The sequence below is a fragment of the Pteropus alecto genome, unplaced genomic scaffold (assembly GCF_000325575.1).
Source record: "Pteropus alecto unplaced genomic scaffold, ASM32557v1 scaffold5, whole genome shotgun sequence".
NCBI classification, from domain to species: Eukaryota; Metazoa; Chordata; class Mammalia; order Chiroptera; family Pteropodidae; genus Pteropus; species Pteropus alecto.
This window is the reverse complement of record NW_006441953.1, coordinates 31,930,784-31,948,769: the sequence shown is the minus strand read 5'-3', so window position 1 is coordinate 31,948,769 and position 17,986 is coordinate 31,930,784. Positions and strand designations below refer to the sequence as shown.

At 55.9% G+C, this 17,986-nt stretch overlaps 1 protein-coding gene across 2 annotated transcripts in view; it reads left to right on the top strand.

Moving 5' to 3' along the window:
* The window catches only part of HTT (huntingtin), a 103,217-nt gene that overhangs the window by 73,489 nt on the left and 11,742 nt on the right, over positions 1–17,986 (top strand). For both annotated transcript variants that reach the window (XR_003048463.1, XM_025051720.1), the window contains 16 exons: positions 3–179; positions 466–542; positions 1,750–1,888; positions 2,857–2,979; positions 4,536–4,749; positions 5,103–5,248; positions 5,785–5,962; positions 6,875–6,970; positions 9,179–9,366; positions 11,069–11,195; positions 13,223–13,323; positions 14,236–14,390; positions 14,808–14,947; positions 15,969–16,051; positions 17,074–17,204; positions 17,323–17,452. Coding sequence is in view for 1 of the 2 variants with exons in the window: in XM_025051720.1 (XP_024907488.1) it covers positions 3–179; positions 466–542; positions 1,750–1,888; positions 2,857–2,979; positions 4,536–4,749; positions 5,103–5,248; positions 5,785–5,962; positions 6,875–6,970; positions 9,179–9,366; positions 11,069–11,195; positions 13,223–13,323; positions 14,236–14,390; positions 14,808–14,947; positions 15,969–16,051; positions 17,074–17,204; positions 17,323–17,452 (2,205 nt within the window). In the remaining variant the exon portion in view is untranslated. The remainder of the gene's footprint in view (positions 1–2; positions 180–465; positions 543–1,749; positions 1,889–2,856; positions 2,980–4,535; positions 4,750–5,102; positions 5,249–5,784; positions 5,963–6,874; positions 6,971–9,178; positions 9,367–11,068; positions 11,196–13,222; positions 13,324–14,235; positions 14,391–14,807; positions 14,948–15,968; positions 16,052–17,073; positions 17,205–17,322; positions 17,453–17,986) is intronic.

Sequence of the window (17,986 nt, the reverse complement as noted above, 5' to 3'; positions counted from 1 at the left end):
AGCCCACCACCCTGAAGAAAACGCTTCAGTGCCTGGAAGGGATCCACCTCAGCCAGTCGGGCGCCGTGCTAACGCTGTACGTGGACAAGCTTTTGCGTACTCCGTTCCGCGTGCTGGCTCGCATGGTTGACACCCTTGCTTGTCGCCGGGTAGAAATGCTTTTGGCTGCAAATTTACAGGTACTGAAAAAAACACTGATAACTGATTTTTATTGAAAACTTAGCAAAGCAAGCCAAACAGTTGGCTGTGTTTTTCCTCCACGGCATAGTCTCCGTATGGGCACTAAGAGAAACACGTCCAGCGTGTAAAAATGGGTCATCGCTCGTGTGTCCAGTATGAGGACTTGTTCTCTTGTTCGGTCTGCCTTTGCCACTATAGGCCATACACGTCCGTTTATCCTTTGTGAATGAGCGCGGGGTTATTTCATGCGTTACCAATGCCCTGGTGTGCTCTTGTTTACTTTAGAGCAGCATGGCCCAGTTGCCCGTGGAAGAACTCAACAGAATCCAGGAGTACCTTCAGAGCAGCGGCCTGGCCCAGAGGTAATGCCGGAACCCGCCTTCCTTGCTTTAGGAGGTGAAGACTTAGATTCATAAGGGAATAAGCTCACAGGACGAGAGGTCGATGTGCGTTAGAGATGGGTTTACTGCAGAGGGCCTTCCAGAATGCCTTCCTACATTAAAAAAAATTGCATCTCATTTTATAAAAAGTCACCACCGGCTGGCAGAGTCACCTGTGTTGCACTAGGTGGAGCTGTGCCCGCACTCCTGCTGGCCGTGAGAGGCAGCATGGGCTCACTGTGCCTCTGTTCACCGTCCTGGGAAGAACGGGAACATGAGGTATCAGCTTTATCTCAGCAGGATCGAAGCGTATAATCTAACTGCTAAGTAAGAGTTGGTAAATCTGAAAAACATTACTGATTCTTGACGCGTAAGAGTTAGGTCCGCGTCGTGTTAAGTTTCGTTTCTTTATAGCTATTTATCGCCTAATTTTATTTGCAAAGTCTTCAGAGACCTTTATCAGAAATCATGACATCTGTTACATGAGTATGTTTCCATGACTGCCAAGTAAATCGAGAGGCTTTTACCCTTTTTCCTCCCCAGGAGTGGACGGGGGACGGTGGCGGAACGTGCGAGGGAAAATAGAATTATAAGCTGCAGCTTCAGCTTTAATTGGGAGGGTGCTGTTCGGAGGGCAGGCCCCGTTGGGGTGATTTCTTAGCCTGGCCGAGTCACGTTGTCATTTGCATTATGGGGCTGTCACTCTCATAGCACATGGTGGGAGGTCACACTCTTATTATTGCTTGACCCTGGACTTAGTATTCAGCCCAGATGCAGAAGGTTATAAACATCTTGTATCGATGCAGAGATTCTTTTATGAAATGACTTATGCCGTAAGTTGGTATAAGTTCTGTCTTGTTAGGGAATTAACTGGGAGATTTTTTTGCACTTGAATCTTAGAATAGATGATCTATTTTGCATTTCCAAAGGATGCTTTTATTGGCTGCTGCTCCGTGTATTGCCTCTTATAGTGTTTGAGTGTAAATGGAATTTCTGAAAAGTCTTTAGGGGCATGAACTGTGGTTATTAGAGGTAAGCTGAGGCCTGGACCGCTCTGTGGCCTGTCTGCTTGTCAGTGAGGGGGAGCTCCGAAGACAGCGCCAGTCACGGCCCCCCTCGCTGTAAGAAGCCGCTCGCTCTTCCTCCTGTAAGGCTGGGCTCTAATTGTCCATGTGTGATTGGATTCCAGACACCAAAGGCTCTATTCCCTGCTGGACAGGCTTCGTCTTGCCACTTCACCAGGGTCTCCTGGCCCTTCTCCTCCGGTCACGTCCCACCCACTGGATGGGGACGGCTCCTTGGCCCTGGAGACAGTGAGTCCAGACAAAGTAAGTGTCTAGCATGTCCGTGTATGATGCATGGGCCCGGCGGGGCAGTGAGCACCTCAGTCTGCCTGCAGCAGATCCAGAGAGTGCAGCAGGGTGGCTCAGGTGGCAGAACGTCGTCATGCTTGGCACGGCTCCAAGGGTTCCTGGCCTGCTCTTTTCCCTGCTGGTGATGGGCAGAGTCACATCACTGACAGGAGGCCTGAGGCCCAGCCCAGGAGATTAGCAGGGGGCACATGGTGAGAAATAATACTAACTTGGGACTCTCCTGGTGGGGCGGGGGCGTCAGGGCAGCCGGCAGGGAGTCAGTGTTTGGGTGGCCGTGGCCTTCAGGTCCGTGCCTACTTGGCCTGTCTCCCCTCCTTACGTGTGCTGAGCTCCTGAACTGAACTGACCCCCCGCAGCCCCTGCAAGGACTCACCTCTCACACCTCAGAGCTGGGGGCCATTTGGGCCCTTGGTACTCTACTTCCCTGGAGAGAGTTCAGTTTAAACATGAACTTGGATTTCAAAAGCCAAGTCCAGGCATAGAGTAGTGTAAGTTCATTGTTGGCCCTGGAGAGCGAGGGGCAGAGCAGCCACCCCAATAGGAGATGATGGGTGCTGTGCCAAACGAGGGACAGACAGGATGAGGGCACAGAGAGGGGGGCCCGCCAGCCTTTGTGCTGTAACCGAGCTTGAAGGATGGTGGGACACTCAACAGGTGAAGGGGGGAAGGAGCAGGTGTCCCGACAGCCCCAGCAAGTTCGGAGAGCCTTCATAGCAGTTCCTGTGGTGTGATGAGCAGTCTGCACGGCTGGCCAGAGTCCAGTTCTGCCAGACTGTACTCAGAGCCGGGGAGGCCACCAGTCCTTGGTCTGGTACCGTAGGTTGCCGGGTAGTGGACAAGGACACATCACACTCCCAGTGGGCTCACAGGCCCTCGAAAGCCCGCCGCAGTGCACACCATCATCTCCCTTTCTCTCCTTCCAGGACTGGTACGTCCGCCTCGTCAGATCCCAGTGCTGGACCAGGTCAGACTCTGCGCTGCTGGAGGGGGCGGAGCTGGTGAATCGGCTGCCCCCGGAGGACATGGGTGCATTCATGATGAACCCGGTATGGTGGGGGTGCGGGGCGCTGGGGGTCCCTACCTTTCACTCGTTGTCTAAGCACATCTGATTTCTTTTGTCATTATGCAACCTACGTAGGGTGTGTGCCACTCACCTGGCTGTCTTAGTGGCAGAGACTCCAGTCCAGGCAGCACAGGGCGTAGTTCAGTCACACTATAGTCCAGGAGGCAAATTGTGTTTATTCAGCTTTTCATGCATGTGAAAAAAATCAATTCCTTAGTTACGGTTCTAATTGCTCATTCCCATGGGCCTGAGGAGAGGTACCGGAATGTGCCAGAGCATGAGATTTAATACTCTTCCGTGGCATTCTGGAAATTGAACTTTAGTGAGCCCTGGCCTAGCTGTTGTGAGGGCCACGCCCCTCACTTTATATATTGAGGCCTCTCGCCCCCACTACCTGTGGCGGGGTCTCCCACTTCCTCACTAGGCGTCATGAGGTCCCCCATCCCCACTCCTGATGTCATGCAGGCATGTCGCACCCATGCGAAGCTTCTGTGGTCCAGTCCGTAGCTCTTGGGCAAGTCCTGTGAGAAATGGAGCCCCACCTTTTCTGTATTGTCCAGCCACAGCCTTAACGGGTTCCTTCTTAGACCCACTGGGATGAGCAGCCAACTTAAACTTTTAGGTGTTTTAGTGCCACCTTGATGTGTACCAAATGGGAAAGAAAAAGCCACAGGGCGCTGGAGGCTTGGCACGGTGGCTGCGTGGTGGGCAGCAAAGGCTGGGCCCGGTGTGGGTGGAGAGAGTCTCGGGGAAGGCCACCCAGCGGTGTGTTCCCAAGCACTGGTTCTCCGTCCGTTTAAAGTAAGAGCTCCGTCGAGAAAAGCAGGAGGATTGGTCCAAAATCAGTTTGCTAAAATCATCTTAAGATCCATTATTGAAAGCTGGTTTGTTTAATGACCAATTTATTGAATTTTCCAAATTCAGTAATTAGACTTCTAATGACATTTAAAGGTTTTGGCTGTAACAGAAAGGTTCAGTTTTGATCATCGAGGATGACATATACTTTTCTAAATATTAACTAAATGAAGATTGGCTTTCTACCTGAAAATTAGCCAGAAAAATCCTTGGTTTAAAAAGTTAGCCAAATACAATACAAATTGGTATGTCGTATGAAATGCTATTTTTCCACCCCAAATCACGGCATTTACATGGTGCTTGGATTTATTTAAGCTGCTTTGAACCTGGCTTATCTTTCTTAAGCTTTGGGAACGTCAGGTATTTCCCTGATTTCTGGGATGGCACATCAGCTCAGTTTTGTATTTTTATCAAAATTTTGCCATCCTAAACTTTTTATTCCAAGCAAATCCGAAGACATAAAAAAGTTAAAATATTTCTTTTAAATTAAAACACGCAAAAGGAACCAGAAATCTGCTTCACTAAGTGTGCGTGGAACAAAGTCGTTTCTTTCTGGCGGAAGCAGTACACTCTTCATTGTTTTTTACGGCGTAAAGATTCGTGTTGTTAGAAGTGTTCGCATTGCCCTTCCTCCTGCTGCGTTTTTCTCGCCTCGTTGAAAGCTCGTGCGTGTTGATGCCGCAGGAGTTCAACGTGAGCCTGTTGGCCCCATGCCTGGGCCTGGGCCTGCGGGAAATTTCCGGAGGCCAGAAGAGTCCCCTCTTCGAAGCAGCTCGTGTGGCGACTCTAGACCGTGTGACCAGTGTGGTCCAGCAGCTGCCTCCTGTCCATCAAGTGCTCCAGCCCTTCCTGCCTGCGGAGCCCGCCACCTACTGGAGCAAGTTGAGCGATCTGTTCGGTAATTAAAACAAAAACATCTCCTATTTTTTAAAAATGCCTCAGAGCCAGTACCGCGCTTTGCACTGAGCAAGCATACGACAAATGCTGTTGCTCTGGTTGATGGAGAACGTTTACTGAGATCACTGAGAAATGGCCCTGGGGTCTCTAGCTCTGCATGCCTCCGGTGTCTGTGCCGCCAAACACAGCCCAGGCTCCGAGCCTGCAGGGCACGCACAGGTCGGTGAGTGCACACATGTGCTTCCAAGGCGCAGTGCCCTGGCTCCCGTCAGACTCAGGAAGGGGCCTGGCCTCCTTCCAGAGGCCACGAGCCTCCACTCGAGTCCCTTCTACTCACAGAGGTCTCCGTTCCAGGCGACGCTGCGTGGTACTGCACGCTGACCACGCTGGCCCGGGCCCTGGCCCAGTACCTGCTGGTGTTCTCCAAGCTGCCCGGCCACCTGCGCCTTCCTCCTGAGAAGGAGAGGGACATTGTGAAGTTTGTGGTCACGACCCTCGAGGTAATGGGCAGCTTGAACTTGGCATTTCTGCATGCAGGACGAGGTGCTTCCTGTGCGTCACCTTACTCAGGTCTCACTACATCCGAGCGATGGGCCATTGTTCCCACGCTGCAGATGAGGAAGGCCGGGGCCTGCACAGTTCTGTGACTTGGCCTGGGTTCCCCTAGCTAAGACGTAGCTGCCCTGGCATTTGAACCTCCAGCTGGCTGGCTGCAGAACCCAGGTTCAGATTCAGCCTCCGTGACCACAACAGAGGCCAGGTCAGGGGGGTGCAGGCGCTGAGGGGCAAGGGCGGCCAGATTGAGGTGGGTATTCTGGCGTGGGGCCCTGGGCACTTTGGGGAGTGGGTGGTCAGGATCAAACAGAAGGCATTGGCAGTGGCATCCCATCCCCCAGTGAGGGCAGGGTTGTCGGGGCCTGCCGGCCTCTCAAGTCTCAGCCAGTTCCCTGCCAGCCGGGAGCTGTCTGCCTCCTGATGGACCCGCGACAGGAGGGAAGTGTGGGTCCAAGCCCCTAACGCAGACCTTCCCCTTCAGGCGCTGTCGTGGCGTGTGATCCACGAGCGCGTCCCGCTGAGTCTGGACCTCCAGGCCGGCCTCGACTGCTGCTGCCTGGCTCTGCAGCTGCCCGGCCTCTGGAGCACGCTGTCCTCCCCGGAGATGGTGACCCACGCCTGCTCCCTCATCCACTGCGTCCGGTTCATCCTGGAAGCCAGTGAGTCCAAGACCTCGATGGCCTTCTATCCTTTTCACTTGAACCAGTGATCAGCTCCACAAATCTAGTCAGAGCCCTTTCTTTTGTGCCACTGTTTGCCAAGTGCTCAGCTAGGACTTGAGGGTGAGAAGGTGGATAAAAATGTGGATGTTGCCTTCACCACAGGGCCTTGGCGTCTACACTAGGATTTAACTTGAATTTGCTTTCGTGGTCGTTTTGTTTAGAGTCCCAGCTTTCATAAAAAAAAATACTTTTAGTTTTATGACTCTTTGATTTTTAGTCCTAGTCGACTGTTTTCATGCTTTTATTCCTAAATGATTATAAGATTAACGAGATTACATTTAAAAGAGTACTTGTTTTCTGTTGTAGTCAAAATGCTTGTTTCTATACTGTATTGCAATACTAACACACTGTACAGTAAAAGTGAGTTATTCGTTTTTAAGGGACAGTGTCCTCAACAAGGGTTATTAGCCAAAATTTTTTTTAAATTAGACATTGTAGTTTATATGTTGAGGGTGTTTTGAAGTTTTGTTATTTAAATTGCTTTCATCCACGCATTGCAGTCAGCTTGGAAACGAGGATCCAGGGAGTCATTTTTCAAAGCCAGGCTTGGGGTTGCGGGGTGCTTTTAGCAGCAGTGAACCATGAGCCGCCTGGTAAAACCGCCAAGGTTGGAGGTGGCACCAGGGGACATGGGAGCACCTGGCAGTCCGAATGGCGGAGCCCAGCTCCCCGTGCATTTCAGGTCGACTCAGACGGCGATGCCTAAGTCTGCTGTTGAAAATTGACTCTGGGCTGTCTGGACCTCGTTTGACACGGTCTGCCACTTCAAAACGTTACGAGGCTGCATAAATGTGAATAAAAAGGAACAGTGAACGTGTTTGGAATTTGTCTGTTCTGTTCTGATTTTAGTCGTGGTGCAGCCTGGGGACCAGCTGCTCAGTCCAGAAAGACGGACAGACACCCCGAAGGCTGCCAGAGAGGACGGGGTGGACTCGCCCACGCAGAGTAAGTCTCAAGACCCGTTCTCTCACCTGTTTCTTCAGGGCTTGAATGGCACTCATGGAAGAGACGTTTAAAGTGGTGAACACAGGCTCTCGAAAGCCGACTTCGCTGTGTCCTGTTGCTCATCCCCAAATCGAAGGGCGATTTGGGGACATTGCCATGCACTGCTCTTTCCTCCACCTGCGCCTCTGCCCCCTGCATCTGGCTCACTTCCGCTGGCCCCCCACACTCAGTGGGGGTGTCACGCGCCTAAGGAGGCCCTCCTCTTTTCTTGCCTGGCAACTTCGCCCGTCCGTCACCTCAGACTCTGGCCCTTTGGGGGCAGGAAGTGTGTCTTTCTTCTGTTTTCACTACTGTGAGCAATCGACAAACGTTCGTTGAGGAACGAATGAACAGACCGAAATCTAAGGGACTTGAAGCTGGAGGGAACAGCCTGTGAGTGCTAGGCCACCTGAGTGTCCGTGTCAGCCATCTATTTTGGTGGATTTTTAAGTGAAATTCCTGCTCTTCCTAGGAAAACAAAAAGTCCACATGCCGTTCATTTAGACCAGTTCTAGAGGCGAGCAGGCACCTCGACTTTGCACGTGCTTTCTCCCAGTTCAGGTGTCGTTCTCTGAAGATGGTAGCAAAGGAGGGTGCGAGGAAGGCTTGGCTGGTGACTCCTTGTCACCAGGGTCCCCGGGTTCTGGGGCCATCCCAGCTCTTGCCTGGAGAGTCTGGCAGGAACGGGGGCAGATGCCGCACCGGGCGGCTCTGCGCTGTGTGTCCTTGGGCGGCTCTTGCTTGGCATGCTGCAGTCCTGTCCGGGCACCGCCAGCTTAAGAAACACGCTTTTTCATCACAAGTATGTGAATGCTTCCTGTTTTGTTTGTTGTTGTTGTTGTTGTTGTTGTGTGCCAGCTTCTGTGCAGCTGCAGGTGCTGAAGGCGTTTTCCTGTCGTTAGCAGTAAGCGTAGTAGTTTCCTCTCTGTCACGTGCTCAGGCTTCTGTGGTTGCACAGCCACCCAGAGGCAGTGACATTTCGTGCCACGCCGAGCTCACCTCTCAGTGCTTATCGCGAAACTGTGCTGCTGTCAGCCCCTCTGTGATTTCATGGTTTCTCGTTGACACCTGAGGGGTGTGCAGACTCACCCTCGGACCGAGGGGCCTCGGCAAGGTGTTGCACCCGCACTCCTACAGGGCGGATGCGAGAAGCGCCAGCCTTGCAGAGCCGGCACGGGGGAGAAGCTTCACTGCGCAGAGCGCCCAGATCCAGGGCCAGCTCGTGGCGGGTGCTTGGCAGACGCTCCCGCAGTTTCAGGTGTCACCTGAATTCCCACTGCTCTGAAGGTGGCTCTGGCGTATCCAGGGTTTGAGCCAGAGCAGGCGGGCCACCGGCTGGAGCGCATGTGGTTTGGGTTCAAGTCGCTGTGCTCGCCCTCCACACCCTGCTGAGGCCAGTTTGTGTCCTCCTGGCCAGAAGGAGCAACTTGCCTTGCTCATCACCCCCACAGGGTGATATACTTCTTAATGACTGTCCAGGACCTCACTGAGGTCGGCCTCGTTTCTCTTGGCTTGGGGTTGACTTCCCAGGCCTGGTAAGAGTTCCTTCTCTTACCAGAGGAAGTGGCCTGCCGAATCTCATGGACCGTGGGTAACTTCCATCCACGGCCCTGAACATTTATCAACTCCACAGGTGATTTGGGGGCGCATACTTGATGCCAGGCGCAAAGTGAATCAGAAGCAGACCCTGCTCGGGGTGCCGGCATCTTCTCTCTGGGCAGGGTTTCCTCCCGCCCCGGGAGTTCTGGGCACCGGTCTCGGGAAACGGAACTGGGGATTACAGCACGGCTCTGCATGTGCCAGCTGCAGGACAGACACCAAGTCCTGGGAGAACCAGAGCCAGCACGCAGGGACGGGCTGCACGGTCACTCCTAGCTATCATTAGTCAGCCACAGCCGCTAAGGTGGGCAAGGTGGGGCAGGGGACCAGGCCAAGATGGCAGCAACAGTCTTGGCCGACGTGAAGGGACTGCACACATGGTTAGACAGACGAGGAGGAAGTAAAATCGGAACTTTAGTGACCAGCCAGAGGCCGGGCGTCCCCCTTCCGGCTGAAGCTACGGGTCGTGCTGCCCCTCTTGCACTGTGCGGGAGGAGGGGCGGGAGGAGGGCCGCGGTGTGGGGTGTGTTCTGATGCTGCAGCCCTCTCTTCACTGCGGGGTCTGTTTAGGTCCCGAGTACGTTACAGCGGCCTGTGGGATGGTGGCGGAAATGGTGGAGTCCCTGCCGTCCGTGCTGTCCTTGGGGCACAGGAGGAACAACAACACGCCCGCATTTCTCACGGCGGTGCTCAGGAACATCGTGGTCAGCCTGGCCCGCTTACCCCTCGTCAACAGCTACACGCGGGTCCCCCCCCTGGTGAGTCTGGCCGTTCCTTTGTGGAGACAAAAATAAGAGGGGCACAGGCAGCCCTCGCCCGGGCTGGGAGTCCCAGGGGAACCGGGTCGTGACTGCTCAGACGCTGCCTCGCAGTGGCAGGGCGCCGTGTGCCACCCTTCTGGTTTCCTTGGGCGTGCTATGCAGAAATGCTAGCTTTTCTAAAACGGGGTGAAGCATTATGTCGGGAAATGAGGGTTCATCTCCCAGTAGCAGACGCAATGCTGAAGCCGCAGGCGCGTACGGGTGATGGAGCGGCGATGACCCTCCAGTGGGCGTTTCCCTCCGAACGGCATCCCCTTTGGAGGTCGTTCAGGTGCTTTGGCCCAGCTGCCTTTTCATTCCTTCTGAAGTTGTCTTCGGAGTCGGTTTCAGATGGGCATCTCGCTTGAGGTCACGGGTCAGTGTGAGGTGGCAGGGTGAGCGGGGGCTGGGCTGCGCGCCCAGAAAGTTGCTGAAATAAAGACGGGGTCGTGGGCTGGCATGGGAGTCCTAGTGCAGGTCCTGAAGGTCAGCCGGGACCCAGGGGAGACGCTGCTTCTTCCCAGAAAGGTCGTGCCCGCCAGTGGGGCCCAGCCCCCGTGCGCATGCGTGTGTGTGTGTCGGAGACTCTTGAGAGCCGTGCACCGAGTAAGCAGTGTTCCTTCGACCCTGGAGGATGAAGGGCCTGTGCCGTGGGGTGAAGGTACCCCGCGGAGGGCTCGTTCTGAGAGCAGCCCAGGGTGTGCTGCGCTGGAAGCCATCGCAGAGCTGGCAGCTGGGGTGCTTGCGATGCCGGTACCCACCGGGAAATGGGCACGGGGGGGCTGTGGCACTGTGCAGGGCTGGTTGCGGCCATGGTGTATGAAGAGTCGCTGCAGGTTTTGAGACGACCGCACCTGTGAGGGGCAGGAAGACATGCAAGAGGGCACAGTCAGAGGTCGTGGCGTCTGGGACGGACTCGGGAACACGCCAGCACAGACCCTGTCCGTAGATGAGCTGCAGCAAAGGCCCTGCTTGCATAGGCAGCGGGCCCACGTGCCTGACGGGGGGCGCACTCCGGGGTTCTGTGCCAGGATGTGCCTAGGGCCTGGAGGAAGGGGAGGGACTTAGGAGGCATCCTCTGTGTTAAGGGAGAGATGCCAGAGGGGCTGAGGTTGGCCTGCCGCGCCAAGAGGCCCACATGGGGCTCCTCTGCCGCTCGGTCTGGAGGTGACAGCTCAGCTGGCTGGAAGGGTGGTGGCTTCTGCTACAGAAGCAGCGCCGGGCCTGCCTCAGGCCAGCCTTCTACTCGGTGCTTGTGGAGCATGTGGCTGACGGACGAGGCTGGACTCCGTGGAGTTCACAAATGGACACGAGGCTCTGCCTGACACGCGGCCTGTGGGTGCAGGTGCTCTCATGCCTGCTGGCCTCTCGTGGCCCCCTGCCGCGGGCCGCCTCCTGACCACCAGCCTGGCGGCGTCAGTAGTGTTAGGGAAGGGACACAAGGGGAAGAGCAGACTGGGAGGCCCACTGCTGGCCCAGGAGGTGCTCGGCAACACGGTCGGGCCATTTTTGGGAAGGCGCCGCACCGGCTCTGGGTACGGTGAGCACGCCGTGGGCCTCGGGGCGGAGGCCGTGCCTAGAGGAACGGCGTTCCCGGTGCCCTCGCGATGCGGCTGTCCCAGCTTGACTGTGCGATTTCGTTTCTTTTCTGTCCTCTCAGGTCTGGAAGCTTGGATGGTCACCCAAGCCAGGAGGGGACTTCGGCACGGTGTTCCCTGAGATCCCCGTGGAGTTCCTCCAGGAAAAGGAAGTCTTCAAGGAGTTCATCTACCGCATCAACACGCTAGGTGTAGTCCGCGCTTCTCCCTCAGGGTCGGCCACGTGACGCCGCGGCGGCTGCGGCAGCGGGCCCTTCTCTTGGCCCATAAGGGATGCGGCTGATCGATGCTCAGCCTGTCGTGCACTTTGTAGTGTGTTCAGAACTGCAGCGGGAAGTGCACTCCCAGTTTGTGTGTGTGAGCTTAACCCCGACTTCTCACACACCAGGCATGTCTGAGGTGGAGCAGGGACCTGGTAGTTGACAGTGTGAAGCCACATTCGGTCTTCATGTTGAGCCCTCTGTCGAGTGGTGGTAGTGATCCTCTCGGGGTGTTTTCTCTGGGTGTGGTCGCTGATGTCCCTCCTCGTGTGTGTGACGAGCAAATCAGGGCAGTGAAGCCAGCATGGCCGTGAGGAAAAAGCAGACTTGAAATAAGGCAGCACTGAGCTCTGAGCGGTTGGGCAGGACCTCTGGTTCTGACACTGGTAGATGGGGGTCACGCCTGTTCACAGAATTGCTGCATGTTTAGAAAGTCCCCGAGGCACCTCATGCAGGATGTCTCTGTAAGTGGCAGCACTGGCAGTTTTTTTGGTCAGGACTTCTCTGCAGAGGAGCGGAAGTACCTCTTTTTTGTCCCCATTTTACAGCTGGAGATTTGGTCTGGTGGGAGGTTGCGATTGGTCGATCTAAGTGGCAGTGTCCTGCTAGGGCAGGGGGACCCCAACCCCCAGGCCATGGACCAGTACCAGTCCGTGGCCTGTTAGGAACCAGGCCGCACAACAGGAGGTGAGCAGCGGGCGGGCGAGCGAAGCTTCATCTGTATCTGCAGCCGCTCCCAGCGCCACCATCCCCGCCCCAGCTCCACCTCAGATCCTCAGGCATCGGATTCTCATAGGAGCACCGGTCCCTGGTGCCACAAAGGTTGAGGACCACCGTGCTAGGGAATACTTCTCTGCTGAGTCCAGTGTGGACACCCTCGTCCCTCTGGTACCCTCCTGCTCGGACCTCGGCAGACTTGGTGCTTACCCAGGTCCCGGAGGGTGCACGTGGAAGACTCTGTACTGCTCCCCCTTTCCCTGGAGTCGAGCGACAGCCCACTGCCCGTCTCAGGTGGGATCTGGCCAGCGGTCTAAGGCCGGTGGCCTCAAGAGTGTTTCTTCCTTCCTTTGGAGGTTGTTGCCAGGCAGCGTCCTGGCCGCCAGGCCTCACACCCGGTCCGCATCCTCACTGGGCCGTCCTGTGTTGGAACTGCCAGTCGGGCTGTGGGACCCAGGACCGTCTACAATTCTGGCTCATGTGTGCCTTAGCTCTTGCTCACTTTCTCTGTTCTTTCTTTCTTTTCCCTGGTGTGAATGGTCACGTCCGTCCGTGTGTCTATAGCTGTCTAAGTCTATCTGTGTATTTCTATTCCGTATCTTAATCCATCTATCAGTCTTTCTGCATTCAGTTTAGCAAGGGGAGCTTGTGCCGGGGGTGGCCCCTCCGCCCTGCCCTCCCTGAGGGCCCGCGCGCCCTGGCCAGACGACGTTCTTCTATGATCTCTTCCTCCAGACAGAGCCAGAGAGCCCACTGCTTTAACTGTTCCGTGTTTAACAGCCTTATTGAGGCAGAGTTCGCATAGCACACCTTCACCGCGCACATGGCCACTCAGTGGTCTGCGGTGTGCGCAGAGCTGTGCGTCCAGCAGCACAGTCCAGTGGCTGACTTTGTGGGCAACTTTTGAGTTCTCTGGTGCCCAGGGCAGAAGCGTCTCTGGCCCTACTCAGCATTGCTGCATGTACACATCAGGGGTCGCGAGGGCACCCTCTCCACCATGGTACCCGGGCCGAACTTGGCCCATGCCCCATGTGTGGCCTCAGACGTGTGCGTGCGTGTCCTCACTGACGCACGGGCGCTAGCAGTGTTTCTGCACCGCAGGGTTAAGGGAGCTGCTGTGTGTGGCCCCGTGGGCAGTGCTCGCCTGCTGCAGTTAGGGCCGTAGGGCCCACTGTCACAGCACGTCGAAAGGGTGAGAGCTGGGTGTCCTTCTGTCTCACGCAACGTTTGCAATTCTAGGGTGGACCAGCCGTACCCAGTTTGAGGAAACATGGGCCACCCTCCTTGGTGTCCTGGTGACGCAGCCCCTCGTGATGGAGCAGGAGGAGAGCCCACCGGAAGTAAGGCTGTGTGTAGGCCCGTGCGTCGCTGGCTGGCTCTCGGGCAGTAAGGCAGCTTGTGAAGTGTCAGTGGTGGGCAGAGGAGGGCAGCAAGCTCATTGCTTTCTGTGTCACCTTGTTTGCACAGGAGTAGCCAGACCACGTCTAGACTGAGGTTCCAGAGCAGGGACACACCGCCCCCAGGCTGGAGGGCATTTACCACGGCGCATTGCAGGTTAAGGGTCAGGAAGATAACACCCTTCCTTGAAAATCTTTCAGAGTTCTGTTTTTCAACATTCAGGTGCGGCGTGTAGGCCGAATCAGAACAAACAGCTCTCTGTAAGGGCCGGGCAGGTGGACCTGTGTGCACTCCGGACTGCTTTGCAGAGCTGTCACCTGGCTTCTGGGACTGTTAGCGTTCTCTGTGTTACACGACACTAGTAAAGGCCACGTTCTGGTGAAGCAAAGCCTGAGATGTGAAAAGTCTTGGGTGTTAAGTCCTTAATTCGGGTGGAGGAGACAGTTCAAAGTGTACATGGATGTCAGACCCTTCAGCGTTGTCTTTAAGTTCACGTGTAGACACAAACAGGTTGTCACAGTCAAAGTTCCTAAGATTAGCGGGAAACGTAAGGGTAATTTCTTAAAAAGTAATTCCTGTTTGGACTTCCGTGTCTGTGGGAGACCTTGCTTTGAAAAGGAGACGTTGGCCCATCAGGTTTGTTTCGGGTGACCAGCGTGTACAGGCTGTGGTGAGCTGAGGCAGACAGAACAGCCTTGGCTGGGAAGGCTTGTCCCTCTGGCGCTCGGGGCTCCTTCCTGTGAGACCTTGTGGTCCGAGAGCCTCGGACTTCGGGGCCTGTGTGCCGCTGGGGGCACAGGTGGTGTTGGTGTCTGGCTGCTCGTGACTCGCTGATGTGTGGGCTTTCCTTCCAGGAAGACACGGAGAGGACCCAGATCAATGTCCTGGCCGTGCAGGCCATCACCTCGCTGGTGCTGAGTGCGATGACTGTGCCCGTGGCCGGCAACCCAGCTGTGAGCTGCTTGGAGCAGCAGCCCCGAAGCAAGCCTCTGAAGGCGCTTGACACCAGGTGTGCCTGAGCTGCTGTGCGTCTCCAGGGCGCAGCCGTGTGTGACCCGCGAGGTGCTCCTCCCCACACCCAGGGTGACCAGCTGCTTCACCCAAGCCCTTTCTTTTGTTGCTGAAATTAAAAATAAAACACTGAGTGTTGCCTTGCTGCAGGAGGTACAACTCCAAAAGCGATCTCATGGCAAGTGACAATGAAAATGAGACAAAAGATGCCGGGGTCAGCTGACTAACAGCAAGAATTAAGCTAGTGGGATGTCTGCACGGGGCACAGGGCAGGAATCGCCTACAAAGGGGGTGTCGTTTGGTACTGTAGGTGACCCATCCCCTTTAGGCAAAACTGGGATTTGGGGAGGTCCTGGTGTCTCTGACTTTTAGGTTTTGAAGGAACCAAATAGCTAAGCTCTGTTCTGAATTTTAGGTTCGGGAGAAAGTTGAGCATGATCAGAGGAATCGTAGAGCAGGAAATTCAAGCAATGGTTTCCAAGAGAGAGAACATCGCCACCCATCATTTATACCAAGCGTGGGACCCCGTCCCCTCTCTGTCTCCGGCTACTACAGGTACCTGAGGGAAGGGGCTCTTCGTACTTGGCCGAACGAGCATGTGGCCAGCATACCTGCAACACCGGTTGGACAGAGAGAGACCAAATCGTGATTTCGTTTGGAAGCTGTTTACTTACGGCCCAGCCTAATTCATTTAAGTCGGGGTCTCACCCAGGATGAGAGGTGTTAACGGTCTTGAGGAAACAAAGCCTGGAAATCAGCGGGACTTTAACACACATGTTCTTGTTGGACAAACAGTATTCTAGCCCACAGTTTTTGTGATTCCCTAGGGATTTTTTAGGAATTGTTAGATCCAGCATTAGGCATCTTGAAAGCGTTACCTGGAAAAGGCTTGGTGTGGGAATGCGGTGTGTGTGCGCCCCTAGGCGTCCACTGGGACATTGAGTTAAGCTGAGTCTGTGCGCTTGCATGGTCATGGGTCCCTCGAGCTGATGGCACGTAGGAGAAATGAGAAGAGGCATCCCAGTCACAGAAGGAGCAGAGCAGGTACCAGGAGAGGTACAAACGCTCCAGCAGCCCTGAGGAGCGCAGATTCCCTGGGGGCCAGGGAAGCTGCTCGGAAGAGGCCGCCGCTACGAGTGGCAAAGGTTAGCTAGGGGCCATCCCACCGCAGCTGGTGACGCCCAGTGGAAGGCAGTGAGGGGGTCATTTGGCCTAGGGCATGGAGGGTATGGAAGATGGGTTTGTGGGGGAGGCACCCTGCTCCTGGTGGATGCAGCTGGACAGTCCTGGCTCCAGGGCCAGGCCCCAAGAGGTACTGTCCACCGCAGTTGTCCTCTGGAGCCTTGCCCGCAGGATTGTCACCTCTTCCACGGCTACTGACCCTTCAGCTTTTGCAGCCCAGTCCCCAACCGGTTCTCATCAGAGTCAGAGGCTAGGTGATGGTCCAACAGGCCCCAGCGAGCCCACCATCCTAACAGGGTGTAAAGGGACAGAGTGATGCCGTGCCACCTGGAGCACCGGGATGGCACCTGTGGGCAGGCTGTGTGGGCGGGGCTGACAGTGCTGTCACTCGCAGGTGCCCTCATCGATCACGACAAGCTTCTGCTGCAGATCAACCCCGAGCGGGAGCTGGGCGACATGAGCTACAAGCTCGGCCAGGTCAGTCACGCCGCCTCGCCAGGGCACTTGCCCAGCTGTGCCCTTCCTCTAGCGTCTGGGCCACAACTTACTTCTGTGACCGGCATGCCATGGGGTGATACCTGCCTTGCCCGGGACACCTGTCGGCTGCAGTCCCTCCGCCCTCGGCTGCTGCGGGCTTTAGGAGAGGGTGTTGGGCAGGAAGTGAGGGGGGCAGGGGCCCTTCCTTGGCCTGAAGCTGGCCTTCTGGGACTCCTAGCCTACCTTGAGTCTGGGCAGGCCCGCGACAGCCTGCTCGCTCGCCATGACGGCGCCTCTGTGAGGGATGGGCTAGGAGAGAGAAACCGCCGTTCGTGCTGAGTAGGCCTCGGGCCTAGTGTCACCGGAGATGGCAAACAGCTTTTTGGGGAAGCACAGCCCACGGGTACTTGTTCTTTCGGGGGCACTGCAGTGCTGTGCTGAGTGCTGGAGGAGCTCTTGTGAGCAGGCCCTTGGGGACGCAGGTGCTCTGCCTGAGCTGGTGGGAGGCAGGGGGAGGGCTTCCGCCCGTGTCCGTACCACCATGCTTCCCAGACCCCTCCCACCCTGCTCGCTGCAGGAAGGCACTCCCCCCCCCCACATTTGCTGGGGTGCTTTTTTTAGCAAGTAATTCAGAAAAATGGGGTTTGCCACAAATGACAACTAGTGAGGCAGGACCTGTTTTGGAAAGAAATCCCGAGTTCTGGGCTCCATTTTTCGCTGAGACTTCAACCAGATGTCCCTGAGGGACTGAAGTGTCCTTCCCCAGAGGCTCTGTCCTTCCCCGTTCTCAGCTGCCCTCGTTCTAGGTCTTTAGTCCTGCAGCCGAGCTGTCTGAAAGCCCCCTCCACCAGTCCGTGGGCCCCTCCGCCCGGGACCCGCTTGGACTGAACAGGCCCTGCCGGGTGACCGGGGTCGGCTCAGTGCAGAGGACCCCACCGCACCTGTAGCTCAGCACCCTGGGCCTCGGAACCTGTCGTCTGGCCCCTGAGCGGCGGTGACGCAAGTGTCCTTGTCTGTTGAAGGTGTCTATCCACTCGGTGTGGCTGGGGAACAACATCACACCCCTGAGAGAGGAGGAGTGGGACGAGGAGGAGGAAGAGGAGACCGACGTCCCCACACCTGTGTCACCACCCACGTCACCCGTCAACTCCAGGTCTCCACCTGCCTTTGGTTTAGAGCAGTTTGAGCTCGTTAGTCGTCTGACTTGTCGGGACACGTCCTGCGGGCGCTGCTCACGCTGTGTCCGGGGCCCCCGTCCCGCCTCCCTGCAGGAAGCACCGGGCCGGCGTTGACATCCACTCCTGTTCGCAGTTCCTGCTTGAGTTGTACAGTCGCTGGATCCTGCCGTCAAGCTCGGCTCGGAGGACCCCCGTCATCCTGATCAGCGAAGTGGTTCGATCTGTAAGTTCGCCCTCCCTGTCTCCTCGTGTGTGCACAGGGCTCAGACAAGTGCACGCACAATACGTGCACATGCGCGTGAACACAGAGTTCATCGTCTCTGGGACCTGTGAAAGGACTCTCAGTGACACAGGATGACAGAATGTATTTCTTGAGCCAGTGAAAGTGGCAGAAATGTCCTGCTGCTGTCACCTCCCTGTCCCTGTGGATGTCCTTGAGGACCTGAGAGACATAGGCCCACGGACCGACCCCTTTTGAGAAGCACAACTCGCAGCCGTCGTTCTCACGCTGTTGGTCTCAGGATTTGTTTCCAGTCTTTAAATTAGTGGGGACCAAAGCATGTTCCTGTGGGTCATTGACATCTGTCAGTATTTACAGTACCGTAAATTAAATCCGAGAAGTTTTAATAAGAGTTGCTTCCTGAATGCTCGCTGAGCGCCTCTGCCATCATCCGGGTGATCATCCAGCAGGATAGAACGAGCAAAAGGTCGGCATGGAGGCCTTTCAGTGCCCACGCTCTGCTGCCCGCTGACCAGA